The sequence below is a fragment of the Leptopilina boulardi genome, unplaced genomic scaffold (genome assembly GCF_019393585.1).
Source record: "Leptopilina boulardi isolate dan_hultmark-lab unplaced genomic scaffold, ZJU_Lbou_2.1 LbouV2_362, whole genome shotgun sequence".
In the NCBI taxonomy this organism is placed as follows: domain Eukaryota; kingdom Metazoa; phylum Arthropoda; class Insecta; order Hymenoptera; family Figitidae; genus Leptopilina; species Leptopilina boulardi.
Window position 1 is genome coordinate 3019936 of NW_026137932.1, and position 27185 is coordinate 3047120.

At 31.0% G+C, this 27185-nt stretch overlaps 1 protein-coding gene across 1 annotated transcript; it reads right to left on the minus strand.

Moving 5' to 3' along the window:
• Positions 1-27185, minus strand: LOC127286574 (G1/S-specific cyclin-D2). The gene is made up of 5 exons (XM_051313056.1): positions 26570-27185; positions 21866-22081; positions 7976-8141; positions 4200-4345; positions 1-3028 (listed from the first exon to the last, which is right to left on the minus strand). Exons 1-5 carry the CDS (start codon positions 26771-26773, stop codon positions 2807-2809), a joined length of 954 nt encoding a protein of 317 aa, XP_051169013.1. The 5' UTR covers positions 26774-27185; the 3' UTR covers positions 1-2806.

The following is a 27185-nucleotide window of genomic DNA, read 5'->3' on the forward strand; positions in this document are numbered from 1 at the left end:
TTCTTTTTTTTTTTTTTTTCATTTTCAACGGGTAAGGGGGGGGAGAGATACATTACAAGAATGAGTGAGAAATTAAATGACTAGATCTTGAAAAATCGCGCTTGAATTTTCATCAATACTTTATCAACGTCGTTTCAATTCCAATAATATATTAGACGTGAATCAGATGATAGAAAATCACCCAAGTCCCGATTTTGAGAAATGGCGACACGACTCGATTAGAATATTATTGTCGAAAGAAAAAAAAAATCGAGTTTGGCATTTTCGTGACCCCCCCTTTTTACAAATCACGAATTCTTAGTATCGCGGCGATAAAACTATACATATTTCTCTCTTATACACCACGAACATTTTTATCAACATTTTTTTTTCACCCATTCAAAAGAGCATACATATTTAACGGCGATTCCGGTGCTCGAGATATTTTTTTTTTTATATTATTTCATTCCTATTCATTGTACTAGAATTTGGTTGACAGTAAATTATGAACTATAACTAGTTTTTATCGTGGCGTCGTGCTCGCTACGTAATAAACCGAAAAGAACCAATTATTGACAAAAAAAAAAAAAAAGAAAAAAAATACAAATCGAAAATTTCTATATGAAACTTAAATGAATTAAAAATAAAACAAAAATCATTGCACAGAATTATTGTGTTCACGAGCGCAACGCCATATTTGAAACTCGAGTTGTTGACTTTTTGATTCATGTGAAAAAAAGTATTATTTTTTTATTCAACAGTGTAATTTATTATTTTATAATAATATCAATATATTAAATAGTTTATAACTATTTGTATATTTGACAGATAAAAAAAAAAATTACAATTTTCATTTTTTCAAAATGAAAATTCTTTCTAATTCATTTTTGCTTTAATGAAAAATTAAAATGTTTTAAAATACTTTTCATTCAAACTTTTGGTTTTTATTTTTAAAATAGGAAGTTTTGTTTTTAACATTACTTCACATTTGACAATTTCTTTTATATTTAAATTGTAATATTTATTTTACATTTTTTTTTTCTTTCAATTGTTAAATGTAATTTTTCGTGTTTTTTTTTTTTATTTTTTTTGCAAATCTAATTTAATGTTCAAATTAGTAATTGCATTAACTATAATTTTTTAAATATTATGAAAATATTCTTTTTACAAATAAAAACTTTTTTATAAATGAAAAAAATTTGTTCACAAAAGAAAATTTTTTTTTTTAAATAATTTTTTTTTTATAAATATATAAATCGAAAAACAATCAACTCGAGCGTGTAAATTTAATTGCTAACCAGTCTATTGTGGTCCCCGCGCTGCTAAGACTTGACTATGAATTGCTGCTTGCGCATCGAAGAAGAGCACAAAGAACGAAAAAAATTTGCTCTTTTGCTTAAAATCTACGCCATTCGAACTGCTTAAAATTAGCGAAAAAATGTCGGTCATTTTCTCAATTAAGTACTAAGAAATATTTTTTGTTTCTCGCACTCCAGACCCCGTGAGGGTCTTTTTTTTTTTTTTTATACAAAACTTAAAAATAAAACCACAACGCTCAAAAATCGTTCTCACTCACGCAATAGTGCTGTCTCAATCGCATTCCATCTTCTTCTTTTTTTACAAGTGTAGATTTACTTATATATTAAGTCTTACAGTTACATTCTTACAATATGACGGTGTTATTTACAAAAATTTTCTGCGTTTCATTTGCATTTTTTTTCTTTTCCTTGTCGTTTTGTTGCACTGTATTTTTATTTATATATATATATTTTATACGATCGCTGCTTTTACATTAGAGTCTTTTTAATTGAATGTAAAATGGAAAGTAATATTTACTGAGAACATTTTCCACAAGCTTCGCTCTCAACCCGTTTTTCAAGTATTTAAAAAGCAAAAATCAACATGTTATGAGAAGAGAAAATAAAAGCGGAATACTTTTGAAATAAAACTGAATAGACTGAAAAATGGCTTTGACTTGGTAATGGATCTCTCTTCACTAACACATTAATATATTCGCTTTGGCTCGAAATTAGAAAGCCAAATTATTCGGATTTACACAGCTACACTTAAAAAATATTGTAGAATCCTGAGAAAGAAAAAGATATGAAATTCAATTTTACAGTTTTAGTTTCTCGAGCCTTTCAATTTTCGGGATTAAAATTCAATGGACAAAAAGAAAAGTACGCAGAAGGTAAACAATAGTATCAAATATATGATCCTGATAAACTTATTAATTCGTTGCTTCCTGCCTAACTAATATTTTTTTTTTTCTATATATACACGCGCTAAATGACTCGATATGTCGACTATTAATGAATTTTTTTTTTTTGTTTTCGCTTTCTTCGTTAGTTTGAAACCGTGATACAAGATAATAATAATCGTCGGCTAAAAATTAAGTATACTTAATTAATTAATGCGTAAAGCGTATTGCATTGCCTTCCCCCAGAACGCCTCCCACATGATGATTTATAATTTTTTTTTCTTTTTTTTTTGGTTTTTTCGGCAATTTAAAAAAAAATCGCAAAATTTTCTTACACAGATATTTATGGACATCTTCAATTCTTCGAAATTAAAAACATTTCTTCTTATTGAAAAGTTTTAAAAACCACCAGGGAACCAATCACAATTCAGGAGGCGTTGCTTTTGTGTGCACTAAAAATTCGATTGTGATTCACACCACACACCTTGGCTTCTTCTCATTTTTTTTTTTCAGTCTCCTTCGCTCAAAAATTTTTCACATTTTTTTTTGTTTCCTCCTTCAATAGTGGAAATAAAATGAATATAAAAGAAAAGACAAAAATCCCTTGTCAGGATACAAGATTGTTGTTTAGAAATGAACATCTCGAACGTCTGTTGGTGTGCCAGCTTTCTCGTGCTCCAAAATCTTGTCCTGACTAGAGATCTGGTCCCCCAAAGGCCTTTGTTGTGACGCCATGGTGCCTGAGGAGGATTGTGATGCTGCTGCTGCAGTAGCCACCTGATGAGAGTTACCGCCTCTCGCTTCTGTGACCATTTCCTCAATCTGACCCAGACATCCTTGGAGATAATCCTGTTATGAAAAAAGCATGACATTAGTTAGGTTTTACTTTGTCTCGAAGAGAAGATATTATTTCTTTTTTCGAAAACGAAATTTTACGGAAATGAATGACTTAGTGAAAAAAAAAATTGCTTTCTTTATAAAGAAAAAAAAAATATGGAATCTGCAAAAAACTATATTGTTTCTTAGATATAAAAATTTTTATTTACTTCTTTGTTATATTCTACGGATCTAAATTTTTAAATAGCATAAAAATGGCAGATTCGTGAAATTTCAGGGAAAGTAAATTATTATTATTATTATTATGCAAAAATTGTGAGCTTCTTTAAATGCTTCCCAGCCTTGAATATTCTGGGAAGTCTTATTATTTTTTCTTATACTTTTTTTTTTGGCAGCAAATGCCTAAAAGAGAGGAAGGACTTCCTGCTCTTGAGTCTCGGGCAGTGTCTGAAGAAAATATTGCATTTATGGGGCATGAACCCCATGCCAAGTCAATTCGTTTGGGTTTATTTATAATACCGACAGGGCATCAAGAAGACCTATCGTAGATTCTAGAGACGCCTGTTGAATGTTGAATCTTCGACAGAACACAGGATAGAGAGAGAGAAAGAGAGAGAAAGAAAGAGTTGCGAGAGCCGGTGGTTTTTGCGAAAACATGTGCTCGACACCTGTTGCCCTCTTCCTTCATATTCTCCACGCTTCTTTCTCTCTCATTCTCTCTCTCTCTCTTCCCGTGATGTTTTTTGCTTCTCGTCGCCAAGACTCATGAATGGCTTGTTTTCACACCATCTTTTTCAATCATTTATAAATTATACACGCAATCATAATTTTTAAAATGCCAGTTTTTTTTTCAATCATTATCGAAAACCACGTTTATCTTATTCAACAATATTTTTCATTTAAAAACGTATGTTTTCCAATTTTTAAAAAAAATTATAATCTCGAAAACAATACTTAATAATAATAATTTAAATAAGTGGTGACTATATATTAAGAAAATAATAAAAAAAAAATAGTCATATTTAAATATTATAAAATAAATAATAAGTTTTTATAATATTGATATTTCGATTGATAGAGACGTTTGCCTTAATGTAAATATTTCAAATTCTGAAATTTTTTCGCATCTGCCATTTCTCTTTTTTTTTTTGTCAACGTTTATTAACGAAAATAAAATACATACTCGTTCGATAGCTGTTATGCGGGTAAGTTCATCCAGGAGGTAGGAGAGTCCAAAACCACTTTTTCGCGTCCAATCGAGACCGTGAAGAGCAGCAGCGATACTGGCAGCGGCAATTATACTTGGAGTGTACATCAAAAATTTGAATTCTGAAAAAAAATTAGAATTTTTATAAAAAAAATAAAAATTTACATTGTATATTAATTTTTGAAATTTTCTAACTTTTGAGATTCGAATATCAATTTTGAAAAATTGGAAAACTCAATTATATACAAGAAATAAGATGGTATATAAGGTCCTTGAAAAATTTTTAAATGTTTTGAGAAACAGCAAGCTATAAATCTTTGAAGGTAAAAGTGAGTCACACGGGCAACATGGAGTGAAAGGTGAATCCTTTTTTTTTCAAAAGACTCAGTATTCATAGAAGCAAAACTTGAAGTTCAATTTTCACTTTTTCATGAGGATTTTTCTACCTGGAGAAAAACTCTATAGAAACAAACATTTGGAACCTACAAGAGTCCGCAAGATTTACAAGGACACAACAAAATCTCGAATTTTTGACAAACGTATTTCGAAGGCCATGAGGAACAAAAAAGTATTTTTTTCTTTAGAGAAATGGCGATAAAACAATTAAATTTACTTAATTTTCGACAAATTTTTCCTATTCTTAACTTATTGAAATAAATTCGTGGCTATAATGTTATCTTTTTTGGAATAATTTATTCTTGAGTTAAAACAATTTTGAACAGTAGTGGATAACTGTTTAAGTACGAAAAAATAAAAAAAAAAGGAGAATATTCGTAATACCAGTTAAAATTTTATGTTAGCAACTTCACCATTGTGGTTTTGAGTTCGGTCAGACATCGATATATAAAAGTATGTACCTGTGAGGCTTCTTTAGTACCCGCCGCCTTTTTTCACGACTTGGTCTGTGGGGAACACTTAATGCTCGTGAGTAACGTGCAAATATGCGATATGTGAGCCAACAGCACCACATTTCCCTAGAAACGATATGTATATGTATATATATCTCGTCGTCTCATGTTGAAATATAACTTGAATTTGTCGCCAACTTGCATTCCTTTTATGATTAATAATGGTCAAATTGTAATCATATATCATAAAATCGCAATATTTAATGAATATCGAACATTTTAATTTATTAATGAATTATCATTATTAATTTTCCTTGTTCTAGATGATAATTAAGTTTCTCGATTTTTATTTTCATAAATTATAGACTTATTTTTAAAATAAACAATATTGAAGTGAAATTCACATTTGTATCAAATGATAATTTAATATTGACTAATTTGAATTTGACTTGATCCGTGAGATAGACTTTTCTGCACTCAGAAGCACCAAGTGAAAAGATACGTGAGGAATGTGGCATATATATATAAGTGTCACCAACATGCGATAAGATGTGGGCTCTTTAAATCATCCTCTATATCTCTAGAAACAGATTCTCTTCTCACGCGCGTTTATATACGAGGAAGTAAATTCGATAGTCTCGCTGCTCGAAAAACAGACTTTTTTAGAATAATGTATATTATTACATTTTCATGTATGTAGTTTTGTCCTTAATATATCCAATCAATTATACTCGTTTTGTATATTTATTTTACAAAATGCAAATAAAAAAATCGAATAAGCCGACACCAATAATGTTGTAATATTTACTGCATAATTTTGAGGCAAGCCGGAAGTAGAAATCAGAAATAATTTGATGAGGCGACAGTCGGTCGCGGATACCACAGTCACTGGAGTAAGTGAGACCCAATTACAGATGCGCATATTTTTATTTCAATACACGCTTGGTCACCGTTAATTTACGTAGATATTTCACAAAAACGACTTCTAAAATCGATAAAAATTCACCATATAGCATTACTTAGAAAAAATATTCAGAGCAAAAAAACTACGTTAAAAAAATTATTTTCAAAAAATAATTGCTAATAATTTTGTTGATCAAAATTTATTTTAATTAGAAGGTTTCGTATGAATAAAACGATAACATTCGTAACATTGTTGTTTTAATAAAGGTTTACTCCAACGTTTCGAAATCTAAATGATTTCCTTTTCAGGGAGTCTATCAAAATTACAATAAATTGTCAAATAAATAAATACAAAAAAATAATTAAAATACAGTGAAACATCAAAAATAAATACAGTCAATGATAAATTAAATACAATAATAATAATGAAAATAGAAATAAAAACAAATACAATAAAAATAAGAATAAACACAATAGATAGTAAAAAATAACAATAATAAGCAATAAATACAATCAATTTAAAATAATCTTACCAAATAAGAAACATATGTCAAGTCATAGAAATAATGGTCAATTGCGGTGTCAAATTAATAAAAAAAAAAAAATTTATTTTAAAAAAACTTTTGAGTTGCAATAATTTTAGTGAGATGAGAACTCACGTTACTGAACAAGTCGAAGGGAGGGGGAAAGAAACTCCTACTACTGTCGATTAGCCGCGTCAAGCAACGAAACTTAAAATAGATTTAAAACGAAAACTTTCCATTATGGTAAAAAAAAAATTGAAAAGTTTTTGAATTTTTCACTCAAATACACGTGTGTATTATAATTGCGTGCGGTTTAAAGGATAAAACTGATTCTACAAAACGTTTTGAATATGTAAACTCGACAGTAAAAAAAAAAATTCAAGCAAGATGACAGCAACTTAAAGAAACTCAATTAGGAGGTCGTTTGTAGGCAAATTCTTTAGGCGCCTCGGTTTTTGTACCTTGATCGTTATCCGTGACCCAGAGCCGGGGCTTGTTGTTGGTTTGAGTGGCTAGTTTGCTTCGTGAGAAACAATCATTTTCGAAGCTACAAAGCAGGTCTGCCAAAACCCAACTGGGCAAAGAAAGAATAAGAAGAGCCCAACTCAGGTTCTTTCTAGGTTTTTGCCACCGCGACTCTGTAATAACCACGAGCGGCGCAACTGCGTGAAGCAGATTTTGCACGGTGGAAGGAGACGGGGAGCCCGCCATAGACGTTGAGGCATTTAAAAATGCTATGATCTTCCAAGGCACCATCGCGGGTTCTCCTCTCTATATGTGGATCCCGAATGAGCCGCGCGGCCAGTTATTTCGCCGAAAAAGATTTCTAATTCGCTGTCCAATCCATACGCAAGGGGCATTAATCGAAATGAAAGATTGTTAGAAATGGACTACAACCAAATATTATATCACATTATGCAATTACATTTATTTCGTATCATTATCAATAGCATCATCTCTTGATTAAAAAATCATCTTTATTTTCACTTTTCGATACTATAGCGTCTTCTCTGTTCCACTTTCAATTTTCTCTTTCTTGAATTTGTCTTTTTTTTGATTTTTCAAACAGATAATTTGCGTTTTATATTTTATAATATATAATAATAGTAAAGAATATTTCGCTGACGGTGCTTTCGTATAATTATAAGAAGCAAGTTTTACTTGCGTAACTTTCTGCGAATTTAGAAAATCAAGATTCAGAGGACGAGGCAAATCTGCAAACTTGCCATTTCGACTTTCGGATAGGAATATTTTAAAAATAAAACTCTTGCGCGAGAATAGAGTATATATAACGGGATTCGGATATCTTGCTTTGTTCTGACAATAATATGGATAGAAATTATTAGTTTTCAAGGTTTACCAATTCATTTATTATAATATAAAGAATCTTTTTTGTTAAATAAATTCAAAAATAAAATTAATAAATAAAAATTCAATTTTTTTCCTACAGTGAAAAATTGGATTAATCATTTCTTACCTCTAACGCTAAGTGCAATGAATGTTTGGGCGTGCCTCAAGATCATTGTGGTATCCCATATTTGATGATCAACTGGCAAGCGCCTAAGAATGTGAAGAAGAAAGTCTCCCGGTGTCACTGCAGATAATTCCCATTTCAGTTTTGAAACCACCAGCTGCTCCCACCTCTGTAACACAAATTTAAAAATTTGACTCTTTTTTAATATTTTATTTATTATTTTCCAAAATTCTTTCATTTTTACAAAGCTATAGTAAAATTTTAAATTCTATAATAAAATTTCTCTATAGTATTTGTTGTTTTTTTTCAAATAGTTCGATTTTTAAATATTTTATTCCAAATAATATGCTATACCAATAAATAATTCGCAGGAAAAATTCGTTCAATTTCTGGAATAGAAAAAAAAAATACTGTAAAACGTGACTCAATATTGACAAATCGGCTGGCCCTCGGTAATAATTTAGCAAATAAAAAAATCAAATATTGCAAAAGAGACAAATAAATGCTTCCCTCGCCGTTAAAAAACAGCACATAATTTGTGACTCAATTTATTTTTTTAACAAAGAATCAATGTCAATTACCCTCAAATTACAGTAGACGCGCGATACTAAATCGTGCGATTTATTACAACGATGGGATCGTAAAGACCGTTAATTAATTCGCTCGATACGCACATCGAGAGAGAGAGAGAGAGGGAGAGAGTCCCCGTCAGTCGAGTTAAATCTAAAACTTCTCAACGAGCAAAGTCGTATATTTTTTCTCATAGCGTGAATGCAAATTACCAAAAGGGGACAGGAATCCGCTGCACATGTCTGGTCCAAGTTAACTTAGAATGAGAAGAGGGATGGGGAAGGGGATTGTGAGAGATAGGGAGAGCACACAATCTTTCGTATATCGCATATACACGTACTTCGTTTGCTACTTTGTCTCCAGTTGAGCGTTCCTTTTAAACTTTTAAAGCCACGCTCGTTAAAGAGCCGACACAGTCCGCACATATATACCTATATATATATATATGTATATAAAAAGTATATACATATATATATATTGAGTAAAGCTGCAGGAACTGAAAGGAGGGGGACCCTTTCGATAAGCAAAAAGAGAGGGATCGTCTCGTTGAGCATCTTCGTGTATTTATTGTGCGAAAGCATTCGTAAAACAGGTTTGTCTAAAAACGAATCGTTTTCACTCCCCAAGTTAATTCCAGCGAGTGACGTAATTTCCTTGTGAGTTGCGGCGCTAAAGGCTCGTGCACGATAACACTCTCGTGGGAAAATCTACTCCACTTTTTTTATCAAAATCTTTAGCGCAGTCAAAAGTCAATATTGATATCCAGCATGTTAAATTATTTTATATACGAATAAATTCAAAAGACTTTGTTCATAATCTATCAACATGGAGTTTAATTCGTGTCGTCAGAACATTTCTTTATAGTTATTTTTTAATTTCTTTGAAATTTTCAAAAAACAAAAATGTAATAAAAAATCGCAACAGAAAGAATCGAACCCCTTCCGTTAAATTACAAACAACGCACTTATCCTCCGAGGGGCCATCCATAAATTACGTAACACGATTTTATTGGAATTTTGAACCCCCCCCATCCCTATGTAACGCAACGTAACAAAATAATTTACCCCCCCCCATCCTTGTTACGTAATTTTTCAAAATAGTTTCATTTTTGTTTTTCTAAACAAAGTTTATTATTTTTGACTGTAATATTCATATCGCACAATAGTAATAAAAGAATTAAAAATTAAATATAGAAAACTTGAAGATAAGTAATTTTATTGATCACAGTGAACAATTAGAATTATAACATTCATTTTTTAATACTAATTTTACATTTAGAATACTTAGCGGAGTTAAGAACTTTTAAAATGTTGTTACATTTCTGCTTTTGAATCAAATTTAAATAATTTGTTATTAGTTCTTCGGCTTCTTCAACTAAGTCATCTTGCGACTTATATAAGTATCTTTTAGATTTTTCCAAATAATATTGACTTCTTCCTGTGCCTTACCATGTAACGAATGTAATAATAAAATAAAGTGTTGGATTAGCTCGCCGGATCAGGGTTCGTTTTTAAGCGACGATATTACATTAAAATTACAGACACATTTCAAAAAAAAAAAACAAACGTTTATTAACAAAAAAAGAACGATGACATAACCTTAAAAATTTACATGCTCAATAAATATACTACGCGATTACAATTTGAATACGAAATGGTCGAAATACGGATTTCATTACTCCACGTTACGTTACGTTACGTTCCCTACGTCGGAGGAACGGAAGCGACGACGAACAACTACGCCAGGGGTTACGTACAAAACGGGAACGGGAGATCACGAGATCGCGGTAAAACCGCTTGGAGACGAGAGAAATGCTCTCTTTAAAATACTTCGGAGTAATGCTCCTTAATACTTGGGGAAATGCCCCAGTGTGAGGGAAATGCCCTCACCGACTCTGTGAACCACAAGAGTCTCGATTTCGTTTGACATTGAAAACCATATTTATTTATCATTGAGAGTTGTACATTAAAGTTAAACAAAAATTTCTTAATTCTAAGATATATATATTCAGCGCCTGTTATTTTAAGTAACTTATCTGAATGTTTTTTATTTTATTAAAGTTTTTATATTTAATAATATTTATATATTCTTTGTTTGGGTAAAAAGGTAGAATAATTCAAAAACCCCATTTGAAAACTTTTTAAACTTAAAACTAAAACTATAAAAGAAATGGAGTCTCGATTTCCTGCGGGAGTGCAGCTTATATAGCCGAACGGTGACCGAAACGCTTGCGAGAGAGCTCAGCGGTATAGCTCTCGCGGCGCGATCGGGTACTACGACATACTTCGCAGTCGGTTACATTTTATCGACATGGGGTATATATTTTTATCGATGTGGGGAAAATATTTATTACAAATATTTACCCGCGAATTTTCAAACAATCTTTACAACCAGGAGTCTTTGTCAAATGAGATTTCTTATAAGCGTCAAATAATCGCTGATAGATATTATTAATATCAGGTTTCATTTTGCATAAATAAAGATAATATCACACTAGTCATTTAAATCATCAACAACAATAAATAATAACAAGTATGAAGAAAAATCACGACAGATAGTCAAGATTAACGATTCCGAAAAGATATCGAAATAATCGATTATACCAAAAATCGATTCTATAGCGAGTTTTGTTAAATGGAGCTAGGAGCGGTTTTTTTAAAAATTAGTAATTTTAGAAAAAAATTAATGTTAAAAATATTACGTAACAATGAAGATTACCCCCCTCCCTCATGTAATAAATGATAACATTTCCTCGAACCCCCCTCCCCCTAAACGTGTTACGTAATTTATGGATGTCCCCTGATCTAAAGGGAAGAGAAAATTTCTCAATCACTCTAACAGGAAAAACAGTTAAATACATGTAAACCTGATATAGGAAAAGGTATTTAATGCTTGTTGAACATTTTCTCTTTTTACCAGGAATAAAAGCAACAAATCGTGAATGGAATATCTTTAAGTATATGTATATGGAGAGTCTTGTCGAGACAATCAAAAGGGATACAAGTTGGATAGAATGTTCACGAACAAGGACAAGGGTGAGAGAAGAGATGAGGGGGGGGGGTTCAAGGTGCAGACACTCACAGACCGTGAATGTACTAGATTGTTAAGATCGGCGTTATATACGCGTGCGTACGCAACGTACCGTGGCATATACGCGAGAGATGCTATGTACTCGGACCGTAACGAAGTCGGTGAAGTCTTTGTTTCATTGACGAAGAAAAAGAAGAGGGAGAGTCAGAAACTACTATATATATATATATATATACGTTATTCTTGCTGATCCACCCAGAGAAACGGAAAGTCACTTCTTCAAGTGGTGGATGGAAGGGATTGTCAAGGGGAGAGAGGGGAAGTTCGAGACATGAAGAGAAAAGAAGGTCTTACGTTTGCGCATGTCTCGTACTATGTAGTGTGTATATAGTACGCGATTCACAAAGGGGGAAAGAAAAAACTTCCTCTATTTCCGGCTTTGCGTCTATCGCGCCACTCGGATATCCTGTCTTCATATAAAGAAATCGAGCATGCAGTGAATGCTATGAATCATTTTCAGTTGCAAAAAAAAAAAATTATTCAACTATTTATTTTTTTTTATTACTTTTTCTATTTCAAATAATAATTTTCACAATTTAAATATATCGCAAAATATTATTCACTCGAATGAATAATTTTTGCGTCATCTTGAAATATGTAATTGGAAAGGAAGAAGATAGGGTCATGTCGTGGGATATGCGAGAGAGCAGGTGCGGTGTCGAGGAAGGAGAAAATAAAAGGAAAAAAAGGACATTTGTCTGTTTCGCATGCACGCGAACGATTGTCATCATACGCAAGTAGTATACCTGCTTCCATTATAAAGACATCCTAGAAGGACATTAATATTATCATTGTGCCCTCGGTATAAAAAAAATATCAATTTTTGTTTACACACGATCATATTTTAAACAAATTGCTTTTTTTATTATTTTAAAATAAACGAAATTTCTTCAATTTTGTCAAAAAAGTATTTAAACAATTTTTTAAATTTAATTTAAATAAAATTATGAAAAAATATTCATCTTGAAATTAGAAAAAATGTGAATACAAATAATTTTATACGAAAATATATTAAATAGAATAATAAACTCGAATTCTGTAACTTTAAATAGGAACAGCTGCTGTTCTTTATGTTCTGTAACCAAATTATTAGTTGAAGAGGGGGGATGTGTGTGTGTCTGCCGGCTGTTCGCCAAACTCAGAGAAATGCAAAGATTCTTTATGCAATTGTTGGTGAACAAAAAATATCGAAAATATTGTATCAATCAATTGAAAATAATAATTTTGAATGGAGAAAAAATTAATTTTATAAATTATGTATCGGAACATAATTTTATTAATTTTTATACCGTTTACATGTAAATAAATGTATATATTAATTCAAATAATAAGTATTAATATATTTACATATAAATAGATTAGTAATATTAAATATTTATTCAAAAAAAATCACTTCCTTTCCAATTTTTAAATGTAAAATCAACAACTGTTTGGTACCAGCTGTCCATTTGAGACCCATCAGATTAACAGTATAGAAATTTTAAGCAGCCCCGCCTGCCAAGCGCGTAGTTTACTTGCCAAGTAAAACAGGTGGTCGTCGACGCCGCGCCGGAAGACTTTTCTTTCGACCCTTATAATCTCGAGACAAAAGACTGATAAAAACCATTATTTCAACATCACTTGCGTTATAATTAAGATATAATTGATACTAAAATTAATATTATTTAATTAAATTATTAAGTAATTAATAGTACCAAACTACTGTAATAGTAAAACAATAATGAATTCATAAATAAATAACACAGGCCTACAAAATTTTCGATTTTGTCAGACCCAGAATCCGGACTAGTCATTTTTCACGCTGAATCCAAAAATGACAGCGAAATTGGTCTATCACGTTAGGATTTTGAGATATTCTAACCTGAAAGCGTGAAAAAGACCGTTTTTGGCAACATTCAACCATCTATAAAATCTTCAAAAAATTTTTTTAAACATAGGTCCAAATTTTTAAAGAAAGTACTACTATTCACCTTTCAAAATTTTCTTGGCCCGTTCCGATCCGATTTCTTTTCACTGAGATACAGCCATTTGAGTTTTACGTAACACGACCTAAAAACTTTTTAAAAAAGGAAAAATAAAATTGCAAAGAACTTCAACTAAAACTCGTTACTAGGAGGGTTTTTGGGGTCGCTGATTGCAATATTAATGTCAGATTTTCGAAATTAAAAATTTCGGATTTAATATGACGGATATTTTTTTAAATTCAACTGATTCGCTTGAAAATCGCGCAACTTGGGAGTATTTTAGATCTTTGATGACGATTCTGATAGCAGCTGTATTGGATCCGCCATTTTTTCAAAAATCGTTATCGTAATCAGCTACCTCGAAATCCCCCGAGTAACAAGTTTCAATTTAAGTACTTAGTTTTCCTTTTTTTTTTAGGGTTTTCAGGTCGTGTAACGCAAAATTTAAATGGTTGTATCTGAGTGAAAAAAAATCGGATTTAAAGGGGCCAAGAAAATTTTTAAAGGCAAATAGTAGTACTTTCTTTAGAAAATTGAACCAACGCTTAAAAAAAATTTTTGCATTCAGCGTGAAAAATTACATGGGAAATGACTATTCCGATTTCTGGGTCTAAAATTTGTAGGTCTGTGTAATTAAATAATAACAATCAGGAGCTCAATTTTTAATGATTAATATAAGTATTATTTTAGAATAGAATTGGGATTATTTTTGTAGGTCTTTTATACAGTATACTGGAAAAGAACTTTTATCAAAATCGATCAAAATAAAAACTGATAAAAATTTCTTTGAAAATTTTTTTTTTTTTTTTAATTCGTATTTTCAGAGCCTATTAGAGCCCCCGATGTCTGAGGGGACAACAGCGCCTGAGCTATTCGAAACTAAACTGAGCCTAAAGTTCTACCTGGCAATTCTTGGAAGTTAGGTCCCCGATTTATCTGGGCCGCACAGAGAAGTTTCGATAGATGCTTTAAAATGGGAAGGTGGGGTGGGTGGGAGAGAAATGGCAATAGCAAACGAGAGAGAGAGAGAGAGAGAGACAAAATAGAAAGAAAAGGGCATGAAACGATCGAGAGAGAAGAAAAGTGGACCCAAAGGGCGGCGCCTCCTCTGAGCAAGGTGTTTACCATTCGGGCCAAAAATAAAATACAACTTTGGTCGCGGCGCGCATAACTGCGGCAAACAAAAAGCAGAATCACCGCTTCGCAAATTCCTGGCGTGCATTGGCGTCGCGATATCGCGAAATTCCTACTGCGCATGCGCGTCCAATTCCAAAATGTTCATTGGGTCCCACATTCCCCCTTCCACTTTGTCATTCGAGACCGCGCGCAACCCATAGTAATTCATTTAATATATATTTAAACATTCTTTTCCATATCTTTACTTGCACCTTTAACTATAATACTCACTGTGAAATATTTCCCAAAAAACTCGAGTACAAGAATAATTGTCAAAAATATAGTTAAAATTGTGATCGAGATTATATAATTATGTAATACCTAAACCAAATATTGTGTTCTTCAGCAGTGATTAATGGAAGAAAAATGTTTCACAATTAGTCAATTTATTGATAATGAAAAATCATCAATAAAAAGGTGACAATTTGATGTTTGTGGGTCAAAAAGGTAGGGAGTCTTTTCGCGGATTCGATGATCGTTTCATTCTCCAACCCCCAAAGAGAGAGAGAGAGAGAGAGAGTTAGTGATATAGTTTCGTGAATGGGACAGAGTTTTTCGACCCCACCCTTCGTTTTTGTGTCCCGGATTGTTAATAGAAAAAAGGGGACCCTTTGAATGTACGAACCCTTGTTCCAGGAACATTTGGGGGACATCTGCTCCGGTTTCAGGCATTCTTTACCCCCACTTTTATTCACTGGGCTTTTGCTGGATCGTTGCTTCTTAAACTTGAGACAGAAAAAAAGGAGAGTGGGAAGAGAAAAAGAGAGGAGAGAGAGAGAGAGAAATACACCGGAACAGGAGAATAATGGCTTTGCTTTGGCTGAGGAGAAAGTGCAAATATTCCACCCCAAAAAGTTTCTTATACCAATTTCCATTGTATCAACAGGCGTCTTTTTTTAAAAATTTTTTCAAAAAAAGTCAAAACGAGGATTGAAATCGAAATTTACAAACTCTGTTTTATCGACAGAAAATGGTTATGTATATGTAAATTTGAAATTTAAATTTAGGGAATATTCATCGAATTGACATAGAAAAATACAAGAAAACTTGCAAATTAAAAAAATGATAATTGCTCTATAATTAAATGTTAATATATAAAATTAGATAAAGCAACACGCTGTGAGCAAAAAGAAGGAAAAAAAATATGAATTAGTCATGAATTCGAAGCAGGTAAAGGGGTCAAAAATAGGTGTTTCCCCACCAGGTTTTGTTTCCCACGAGAAGGTGCTTTTGCGATTGGTTATAATCGATACGTCACATCCGGATACGGGTTTCTAGAGAAGCGATAGTGTCTCTAAAAGTTAGAAAGCACTTTGTGTTAGTATATTATACATATAGTTGGTTTGTGTCCTCGACTCGGTCAGCGGCCCCACCTCCCCCACTTTTTTTTTTCTAGGCTCACGGTCAAACTATTTCTAATGTGCCTCCTCGCAAAAATGATGGCTTACTTTGCGCGTACAAACATTTTAACGTACATGTGTATGTGTGGGCCAAGTTTTCGACCACAATTGGTCATACGAAGAAAAAAAAAAAGAAAGGAGGGTCTCTCTGTTCCCCTTTTTCAGATGAGAGTCTAAAATTCTTGGCACGATTAGTTTTTGTTTCAATATATATATATATATAGTGACCCTGGACAAAATCGGCTCTGGAATTTTCTAAAGGTTTCCAAATCACACAGCAATCTATAAAAACTGCGCTATAATTTCTGAAATTAGTTTTAGAATTCTGAAAAATCTTGGTGTTCATATAGATATAGATATTTTTGTTTCGCGACTGCATTATTATTATTATTATAGAACGAAAACTAGTTTCTGCCGCAGAAACTTGTGAGATTCCATTCTTGAGTGTGGTTTTTAAAATTTAAAGCTCCTCCCCGGAATAATCTTACCGAGTTTCTAAAGATAACTCATATATATATAAAATAATTCCACGTGCTGTATATTGGAATTCGATTTCGAAAAACTCCTCGTTAGGCAGCTGTTACTTCAAGGACAATAATAATTATTATCAGTACTATATTAAAAGAAAATCGAGAGTCCATGAAAGAATAAGCATTCCAATCTCACAGGATCTAATCGAGAGTATATTGTCGAAAGAATTTCACATCATTGTGTCGAAAGAATTGCTTGCCAAATGCTTCTGCGAAAGTGATTTTTTATACCTTGTGAAATCACCGTTAGATCCATGTCCGATTTACCGTCTAAATATGCTCATTGTCGATATCCATGAATGAATTTCTCTTTCGAGACATTCGACCTTGTAGAGTTAATTAAAGATTCAATCTAACCTATTAATCTCAATATTGACATAAATCACTTATTTTTGTAACACTTTAATTCAGATTAGATATTACCATTTAATTAAATTCAATGTAATGATAATGGAACTGTTATGTTATAAGTACTCGAAATGGGAGGGACTTGTTTTTAGTGGGAGGAGATTTCAAAAAAAGTGGGCGGAGATAACAAATAAATTAATTCCAGTGGGCGGTGCTTGTTTAGTACATTAACAAGAGAATGGGTGGAGACAATGTAATAACAAAGAATCAATTTTTATTTATAGTGGAAAAAAATGTAATGGGCGTAGAAAAATCATGAAGGAGTGTATTGAACAAAAAAAGGCGGGACTTGTTTTCAAATAAAGAAAAAAAAATATATTTAAGGGGCGGAGAAATCATGTAGAAAGTGGAGATTCAGTCAAATGGTCGGAAGTTGTTTTAGTAGAGAAAAAAAAAGTCGGAATCTGTCCAGTGGGAGGAGAAAATTGATGTAAAAAGTGTAAAACAGGCGGGACTTGTTCTTAGTGGGCGGGGATATAGGAAAAATAGGTGGGGCTTACTTTAGTGGGCGGAGACATTTCGTAAAAGTAGGTGGGATTTGTCAAATGAACAGAGAAAATGTACACAGTGGGCGGAGTTATCAAAATAGATTAATGAGAAAAGGGAATTGAAGGGAATTTATTTATTAATAATTAAATAACTCAATTAGGTATGATTTTATCAAGGAAGAAAAGTTATTATTTCGAGGAATGTTTCTAAAATTCGACTATAGATGAATTTGGACAGAGCTTCGTATTATATGTTATCTTTGGAGAATGCAAAATAGAATTTTCCATCACCTGTTTCACCTGCTGATTCGGTAAATAAGGCCCCGATATCTCGAAAACAACACTGCTGCCAATTTTTTCGCCTAGCACTTCACCTGATGACCAGGTTGTCAGACACAGCTGCAGAAAAAAGAGATCTTTAACGATTCACCACCTGTCTTTCTAATTAGAAGATAGCACGTGACCCTTTGCAGGATTGAAGATATCTGCAGCAGTTTAATTCCGAGGCCACAAGAGAGTGTACCGCTTTCCACCTGCTCCCTTTAAATGTTATTTTCGCTTGGATGTTGGATGAAAAAAAAATGTATTTCAAGCTTGACTATTGCAACTTGAAGAGAGAGAGGATGATGGTTTTTTTTTTATGGAAAAGAACATACGGTTCCTTTATCAATTCCGTGCCCGTATCCTTCTCTTGTCTTGGAAGACAGGTTAGGACACGAAAAGGGATGCAAAGGAGAAAGAGAGAGAGAGAGACCGGGTTCTCTCTGCAATTGCAGCTGTTGCGGACGCGCACGGGCCGGGTGCACCCTGAACACCACCTGGCCTCTCTCTCTCTCACCTGCTCTTTTCCTTTTGGCTCCTGCGAATCCGCGACGTACCACCCGGCAATCGAAACTTACTACGCAGTTATACAAGCCTGTTGCGTGTATTGCCTCAACTCAACACACAATATCATTCACCAGAATTCTGATTCCTCGAGTCGATAATTCGACTCATGACAATTAAGTCACTAAACGCGATTAGCTCTTACATATACGTATTTTATTCACACTCGAATAATTCATGTTATTTTTCCCCAATTCTATTTTTAATATTTTACTTTATACTAATGATATTTTGTCAATTGTTCACTATTAGGAAATAATGATAATTAATTTTCGTTCATCATAACAACATCATCTCTCTCTAAATTACATCGTAAATTTTTCAATGGCTCTTTATTACGCACAGTTTACATACGAATGACAGGTCAGAACGAATTTCCGGAATAACAGTCGTAGTCCGTTTACTCAATGTCACTTTTTTTACACACGCGCTTACGAGTGTTATAAAATTAACGTGAGTTTATTAACCGCAACGATCACTTCAATCTAAAGGGTCATTTTCTTATCTCTACACATTTAACAGATGTCATTGAAACTTAATAATGCTTCACGTTAACTAATTTTTCTAATAATATATAACAATTTTTAAACTAGTACCGAAATTATTATTGGTGTATCTCTATGATCTGATTTAATAACAATAATCAATGTTTTAAAAAAATGATAAATCTTCTTGAAATTGAAACATTAATTATATATATATATATATATATTGCAAAACAGTTTTTATTCAACACGTGCGCGATTCTTGATAGCGATTCTCTCATATTTTCGAATAAAATTTGCATAGCATCATCTGGCCTTGATGAATGAATTTAGCGTTCGCAGATACGAATTTAGTACAAGCTTTTTTAACGAGAGGAATTTTACAGATAACCCACCCACGATTTCGCTCAATTAAGTTTCGATAAAAAAAAAAAAAGCAGTGTGTCTGAAAAAATTGCATAAATAGTTGAATACCTTTTGAAATGGCACTTATTTCTTAATTTAGTATTATTGAAATAAATGACATTACAAAACAATCTACTATATATATACTTCTACGCTCCATACTTTAAGTTAACATACCATAAACCATAAAAATAATTTTATTTTTATTTGAAAAATATTGACGCACGATTAAAATTTTTTTCAAATTGCTTTGAATCTTTCAGACTCGAAACTCAATATAAGGCCGGGATTTTAATTAATACCCAAGAGTTCCTATCAGCTGTTATCTATTAAGGCTTTTGCGGGCTATCGCTTGTTTGCCTCAAAAGCCAGAATCTCGTCAAGAACCTAAACGACTTTTTTTTTCTTTTTTTTTTTTTGAACGATTGTGAGAAAATTAGAAAGCAAAAAAATTTTATTTTCAGATAAACTACAAAATTTATGATCGTTTACAGGAAAGAGAAAGAGAGATTAATTATCAAATTTTTTAATTTTCCTTAAAGAAACGGGAGTATGGACATTCTTGAAATTTTAATTTGAACATATAAAACAAAAATTAAAACATTTTTTTTCAAATTCAGCAAAATTTTTATAGTAAAGATAAAAATTAATTCAGATTAATTATTTTTAAAATATATATAATTTTTGAAATTTCAGTCAATCTTGGATTTAAATTTCTATTACATAATTGGTGCAATTACCCTCTAAATTGTGAATAATTAAAAGAAAATAATTTTTTGTATTCAAAAAACCCCGCACCATTTACATGGGAATTTTGGGTCCGATGAAATTTTCTGCAACTTTATAATTTTGTAGTTTTTGACCTCCTGAGCAAAAAATGTAAATGGCAAAATTCCAAAAAATGGACAGATTTTTTAAAAATTGAGGTTTAAGTTTAAAAAATAGTGTTACAAGGGAAAAAAATTCAAAAATGAGTAAAATCAAAAGAAGTAAACAAACTGTCTTAAAACTCGCTACTCGAGGGTTTTCGGGGTCGCTCATTACGAATTCGATGTCAATTTTTGAAAATCCAAAATGGCGGATTCAAAATGGCCGACGATTTTTTGAAATACATTGAATTCCCTTAAATCTTGTTACTCGGGGGGTTTTCGGGGTCGCTAATTACGAATTCGATGATAGTTTTTCAAAATTCAAAATGGCGGATTCAAAATGGCCGACGATTTTTTGAAATACATTGAATTCCCTTAAATCTTGTTACTCGGGGGTTTTCGGGGTCGCTAATTACGAATTCGATGATAGTTTTTCAAAATTCAAAATACCGGATGCGAAAAAAGGTTTAAAAAATTTTTTTTTTAACGAGTTTTAAGAAAGTTTGATTAGTTCTTTTGATTTTATACTCATTTTTGAATTTTTTTCGCTTTTAACGCTATTTTTTAAACTTAAACCTCAATTTTTAAAAAATCTGTCCATTTTTTGGAATTTTGCCATTTACATTTTTTTTGTTCAGGAGGTGAAAAACTACAAAAGTTCAAAGTTGCAGAAAATTTCACCGGACCCCAAATTCTCATATGTAAATGGTGCGGGGTTCTTTTATATTTCATGTTTTATCAATGTTAAAAGTGTTTTTTTGAAGATATTAGAATAAACGATTTCTTGGAAGGGTTAACTAGAAAATAATAAATTCTGTGAAAAAAGTATAACTTCTGCGCGCGATATATAAATTCTTCTCGATTGGTGAAGCAGCTTTAATAGCCGGATTTGGTACAATACGACCCACGGTCCCTTGCGAGAGGAGGAAGGCGGCCTCTCGGTGGCCCTGATCCTGAAATAGTTCGTCTGGAACTGCGTCATCGGAGATTAGAAACTCGGTACTTGCCTAATGAAACGCTGTCCGATATCGTCAAAAGGGTAATCCGAAACTTTTTGCCACTCAACATATATATCTCCGTGAGAATGTTGAAAAAAAAAGTCATTGGAAAATCACATATTAATCTCAAAATTCTATTAATCAATCTTTTTAAAAAATCAAACTTTTCTTTCTACTTTATTTCCATTGTTATTATATTTTTATAAAATTTAAAATATTTCATTTAATTATTTATTTTTTTTTAAATTTTATTCCCAAAAAAAATATTTTATCAATTGCGTAAAGTTTTCGAGACAAGATTATAAAAAATATAATAATTCTAATTCGGCAAAGGAGAATGAAATTGTCGCGGGGGCGCGTAAATGAAAAAGTGATTTGTCAGAACCACAAAGAGTGCTTATCAAATTTAGGAAATGGTGCTATCTAAAAATAAAAAAAAGTGTTTAAAAAATGCTCGAAAAAATTATAATATATATATATAAAATGGAAACAAAGACGGCACGTGTTGAAAATTCCTAACGGGGGGTATTTTTTTTTTTTATTAAATTGATTTAAATGGAAATACACACATACATAATTATATATACAAATATATACATATATGTAAAGTTTGAAACACACTTACCCAAAGGTCATCGAGACTGATGGAATTGTCGGTGTAAAAGACGAGCACCTCGGCCGATAGGGGCCTCGGTTCCCTTAATTTCGAGGCCAAAAGAAGGCAAGCTGTTCCCAGCAGCTGTAGCTGTGACTTTCTGATTGGACAGATAGAAAGAAACCTGTCGACGTAATTCATTGACAATGGAAAAACCTCCTCTTGACATTTTTGATCCTCACATACCTGCAAATCATCAGTAACAAAAAAAAATAATAAAAAACAAAGTTAAAAAAAGAAATATACGTAAAACGAAATATTTATCGAAACATAATAAAAAGTATCTTACTAAATTGTGTTTTAATTTCATTATAATAATTTCATTGAATTCAAAAGATAATTAAAACCTTCAGTTTCTATAAAAAATATTCGTTTTCTGTATACGTGTGATTAATGTTGTGATATATATCTAAAGATAAATAAATTCGTCAGTTGAAATTAAAATACGTTGCAATTTTCCGTTGGCAAAAAAAAAATGCAACAGGCAGTATATAGAATAAAAATCAACAGGTGATTAGGGAAAAACATAATAGTGACCCTAATTTTTTTTTTTTATATTTTGGCTTGTTTATTCCTATACATATATATATAGTGTAAAAATTATTTTAATTTTGTTATTGCGGGGGTCACGCTTAGTAATTCTCCCCCCCCCCCCAACAACCCGCCACTCGACAGTCGTCTTGGCACCCTTTTTGAAGAATAATAATTACACCTGGCGCACGGGTGCTTGCCAGTGATAATTAGCAACTCTCGGTTTACGCCCTAATTATCCTCTTGGTCATAATTTTCAGTGCCATTTTAACTTATTCTTGAATACAAAATTCTTTCATGGTTCGCCAATCTATTTTACTTGCGAGAGTTTTTCATAAATTATGTCTTGTTTTAATTAGCATTTCCTTTTTTGCAAATTAATAATATTATAAAGTATAGCGCGCATTCAATATCTATCCTTCGACTATATTTAAATAATACGAGAAAAATAATATTCTTTATAGGATATAGTAGCAAAATTAAATTAAATCTTTTAACTAAAAAAAAGAACGAAATTATAATTACGTTATAAAATAATGTCAATTTAAAAATAAGGCGTGATTCAAAATTAAAAGTAAATGAAATTCAATTAAAATCATCAGGCCTCGGATCGACTTACAGGCACAAAAAAAGTCGATTTATGTTCCAAAAAAAGTCGATTTTTTTTATTTTAACAAAAAAAATTTTAAAGATTTTCAAATAAAATTTTTTTTTTAAATAATAATTTTAAAAGAGTTATAAAGTTGAAATTTTTAGAAATAATTGAATTTCAAAAGATTTTGTTAATTTTCAGACAATAATTAAATTTTATAGAATTAAAAATAATTTATTAAATAATTTCGGATAACATTTTTTAAAAGTAATTTAATTTTCAATGATTTATAATTGAGATTTTTGAAATTAATTGAACTTGAAGTGATTTTTAATTAAAAAATGGTTTCAGATAATTGAATTTTCGAATAATATTATGAAAATAGTTAAAGATAATTGAATTTCATGAGAGAATTATAATTGAAATTATTAAATTTCAAACAATTTTAGATGGTAAATTTTTTAAAAGCTTTTAAATTAAAATTTTTGAAAATAATTGAATTTCAATTGAAATTTTGGATAATAATTGAATTTTAGTTGATTTTAGATTGAAAATATTGATAATAAATAATTTTGAATTGAAAATTTTGAGAATAATTGAATTTTAGTTGATTTTGAATTGAAATTTTTGAAAATAATTGAATTTTATTTGATTTTGAATGGAAATTTTGTAAAATTTTTTGAATTTTAAAAGATTTTGAATTAAAAATTTCGTAAATAATTGAATTTTAATTGAAATTTTGGAAAATAATTTAATTTCAAAAGATTGTGTTAATTTTCAGACAATAATTATTATAATAAGAGAAATTTCTAATAATTTCTGTTGATGAAGAATTTATTAGAATTTTTTTGGTAATTTTATTTTGTTAATTTTTTAAAATTATATACAATGATTAAATTTAATAAAAATTTTAATTGAAAAATAGTTTAAAATAATTATGAATTTGTGATAAATTCCATTAAAATTATTAAAAATAATTAATTTAGTGAAGAGTTTTAGTTAAAAATTTGTTAAAATAATTGAAATAAAGAAGATCTGAAGAAGATCTGCATTTTATACTAAAAAAATCGTAATTTATTCAAAAAAATTTTTTTTAAATGTTAAAAAAAAGTCGAAAAAGTCGCATTTTATTAAAATATGTCGAAAAAAGTCGGAAATAGTCGAAAAAGTCGTATAATCCGAGGTCTGAATCATTTTTAAAATTAAAAGAAAATCAAAATTAGTGCAAAAAAAAAAAAAAAAAAAATTACATGCAAGAGTAAAATATAATAAAAGTTAATTAATGATAAATGGTAAATTAAAATGAATGAAAATGAGTAAAATAAATTTAATTGAAATCAGGAGCTAAAGTCATTTATTTCTTCTTTTAAAAAAAAAGAAATTGACCATTCGAGAAAAAAAATATTCTTTTGACGAAACATATGAACCGAAATTGACTTCTGAGAAATTTCAAAGAATTAATTCTCGTTTCAAACGTTTGAACATTGCAAATTAGAATAAAAAAGTTTAAATATGTATTCCAATAATATTTCTCTCTCTCTCTCTCCCTCTAGATAGCCGCTACACTCCTGGAATTTTAATGATTCCCCCCAGAAACTTGTGGAATCTGAATATTATTTACTGTCATTGCACAAGTGTTCCCCAAATATTCCAAAGACAGCGATAGTTTTAAAAATAACGATTTAATGATAAGATTTCGTTCACAAACAAAAGCTCAAGTCCATATAAAAAAAAATTTGTTAGCATCTTATAAATATTTAAAAAAAATTTTTTTTTTTTACAAATAAGTTGAAAAAAAGTTTAAACAAAAAAATTTTGTAAAGTGTGGGAAATATATATATTTTTTTTTTGGTAATATTCTAACTCGTGAGTTTTAGAATCTTGCCCAATGAGAATATTGAAGCCAATAAAATTCCTCTCTTCCAATCTAGTCACGTCCACGTCAAGGTCACACTTACGAAGCAAATCCGCTTATTTTCAATCAGTAGGAATGTTACATTATCAATTTTCACTCTTAAATAACAAATATAAATAATAAGTGACGAAAAACGCATTGTTTTCACTGTTTAAAATATTTATTTTTAATATATCTAAAAATAACAGTTTATATGTTGAGAATGTAAAAATTGTAATACGTATACTTTATTTAAAACAGATTTTTATTAAATTAAAACTAAAATTAACATTTTTATTAGAAATGTACAAATTTATTATTATTTTATTCTATTAAACAACTATTGTTAAAAATTAATAATTAAAAAAAAAAATGAAGAAATTAACAGTCTAATGAAAAGGACAAAATTTCTAGAAATGAAATTTATTTTTTCTTGTCCACGGGTTGAGTAATTTATTGCTTCGCAAGCCGGAAGAATTTTCTGAGTTTACATTATCAATCGACTTTAATTTTAGAAAAAGTTTCGGTATATCAAAAGAGAGAGAGAGAGAGAGTAAGAGAGAAACGGAAGACGCGAAATGGTCAAGATCTTCACATGGTACACGCGGTCCGGAAGTGACACGATTCATTACTAATATTATGAGAATTACAACAACAAAACAGAAAAAAAAAACTACACAGTTTGCCGAAAAAAAGTTTACACAATGACGTCACAGTGCCTTTCATCTCGTTATTTACCGAAGAGGAAAAAAAAAAGTGCGAAATCTCTTACGAATCTTAAAAAAATTTAACATTTTGCATATACCCACAATATCAAGTATTCAGGAAATATAAAGGGACAAAATTTAATAATTTCATTTTATATTCACCTTAAATAAAAAATTTGAAAATATTTTAATATCCTAAACTCGAATATTTGATTTTAATTAATTATTATTGTGAGGATTTCGTTTTGTCAAAACTATTTTAAAAAAAAAGTTTGCTTTTAAGAATTGGTTTGATAAGGAGAATGAAAAAAGTCAAAAGAAAAACCCTAATAAACAGCCAGTCCTGAAAAAGATGTCAAATATTATTCTCCACTTCCACGAAAGACGGGAATTTAATAGAATAACTTTTATAAATACTCGAGCAATCAATTTTAATAAAATTAAAGATAATCTTTCGATTTAAACACTAAAAACTTATATGAAGATACATAATTTTATTTTAATAAATATAACTGTTATACAAAAAACAAAAAAAAAAAAAAACAATTTTTTTTATGTAAATTTCCGGCCATATTGATTTCGTCATCAAAAGCAATTTTTAAATGTCTCCAATTTCTCGCCAACAAAATCGAAACAAATGACTAAATAAGCATTGTCGAGCGGTTATTGAACTTTCCGTCAACAATGAGTTTTCCAAGGGCGAAAATCGATTAGGTCTCTCACTCGGGCACTTTAGCGAGAAACAAAACAAAGAGTCCCTTTAAATTTTAAACTCCACCATATCATATGAGAAATTCCGTAAAATTGACATTCTCAAAATTTTTACCCCAAAACAAAACCCGAACATATGTAGTATTGTATTTTTTTTTTTTTGTTATTTCAAGGTCAAAAGACTTTTAAAAATTTTTGCCAACGTACACGTGGACCGGAAACGACTTTTGGTTGCTCACCTCCAACATCCACTCGGCGACGATCTTGCGCATGACCGGCGAGATGTCTGTCTGCACGCATTGAAAGTAAGAACTCCGGGGTGCAAATCTTTCTTCAGATTTGAGAAGATTTTTCAAAACTCGATCATCTTCGAGAAGTGCTGGATCCGGATATGCTCTGCACTCAGTCTCTGAATTTTCGCAACAAAGTAGATCCATTTCCATGTCGAAAATTTAAAACAAAAAATAAAAAAAATTTGAAATATTTTTGCTAAAAAAAAAAGAACTTGCAAGGAAAAACAAAAACTCAAAGGTACACTTTTGCACGAGTTCCTATTTGAAAATGTGAATCACACGTGGCTCGATTCCTTTCTTTCTTTTTCTTTTTTCCTGTCTCAAATCAAGAGACGAGTTTCAACATGAAACACTAGGACACACTTCACATTAAAAAACACTTTCGATTATTATTATTATTATAATAAATACGGGGAGAGTAATAAATAGGGGGTGGGTGGTAGAAAATTTCGGACCCGTCCGAATTTCCTTTTCCTTTCTCACGTGATTGTCTTGATATTTGTATCTTCTGCCGATCCGACACTGGCTGCTTACCAGGTCAGAATGCGTGGACTGTGCGCCA

Bases quoted from the DNA above. Each gene is read 5' to 3' on its own strand.
- LOC127286574 (XM_051313056.1), bottom strand. From the start codon at position 26,773: ATGGAAATGGATCTACTTTGTTGCGAAAATTCAGAGACTGAGTGCAGA. The intron at 22,082-26,569 runs GTGAGCAACCAA...GATGATTTGCAG, and splicing joins TCGCCGAGTGGATGTTGGAG to GTATGTGAGGATCAAAAATG. The intron at 4,346-7,975 runs GTAAGAAATGAT...ATTTTTTTTCAG, and splicing joins CATTGCACTTAGCGTTAGAG to AATTCAAATTTTTGATGTAC.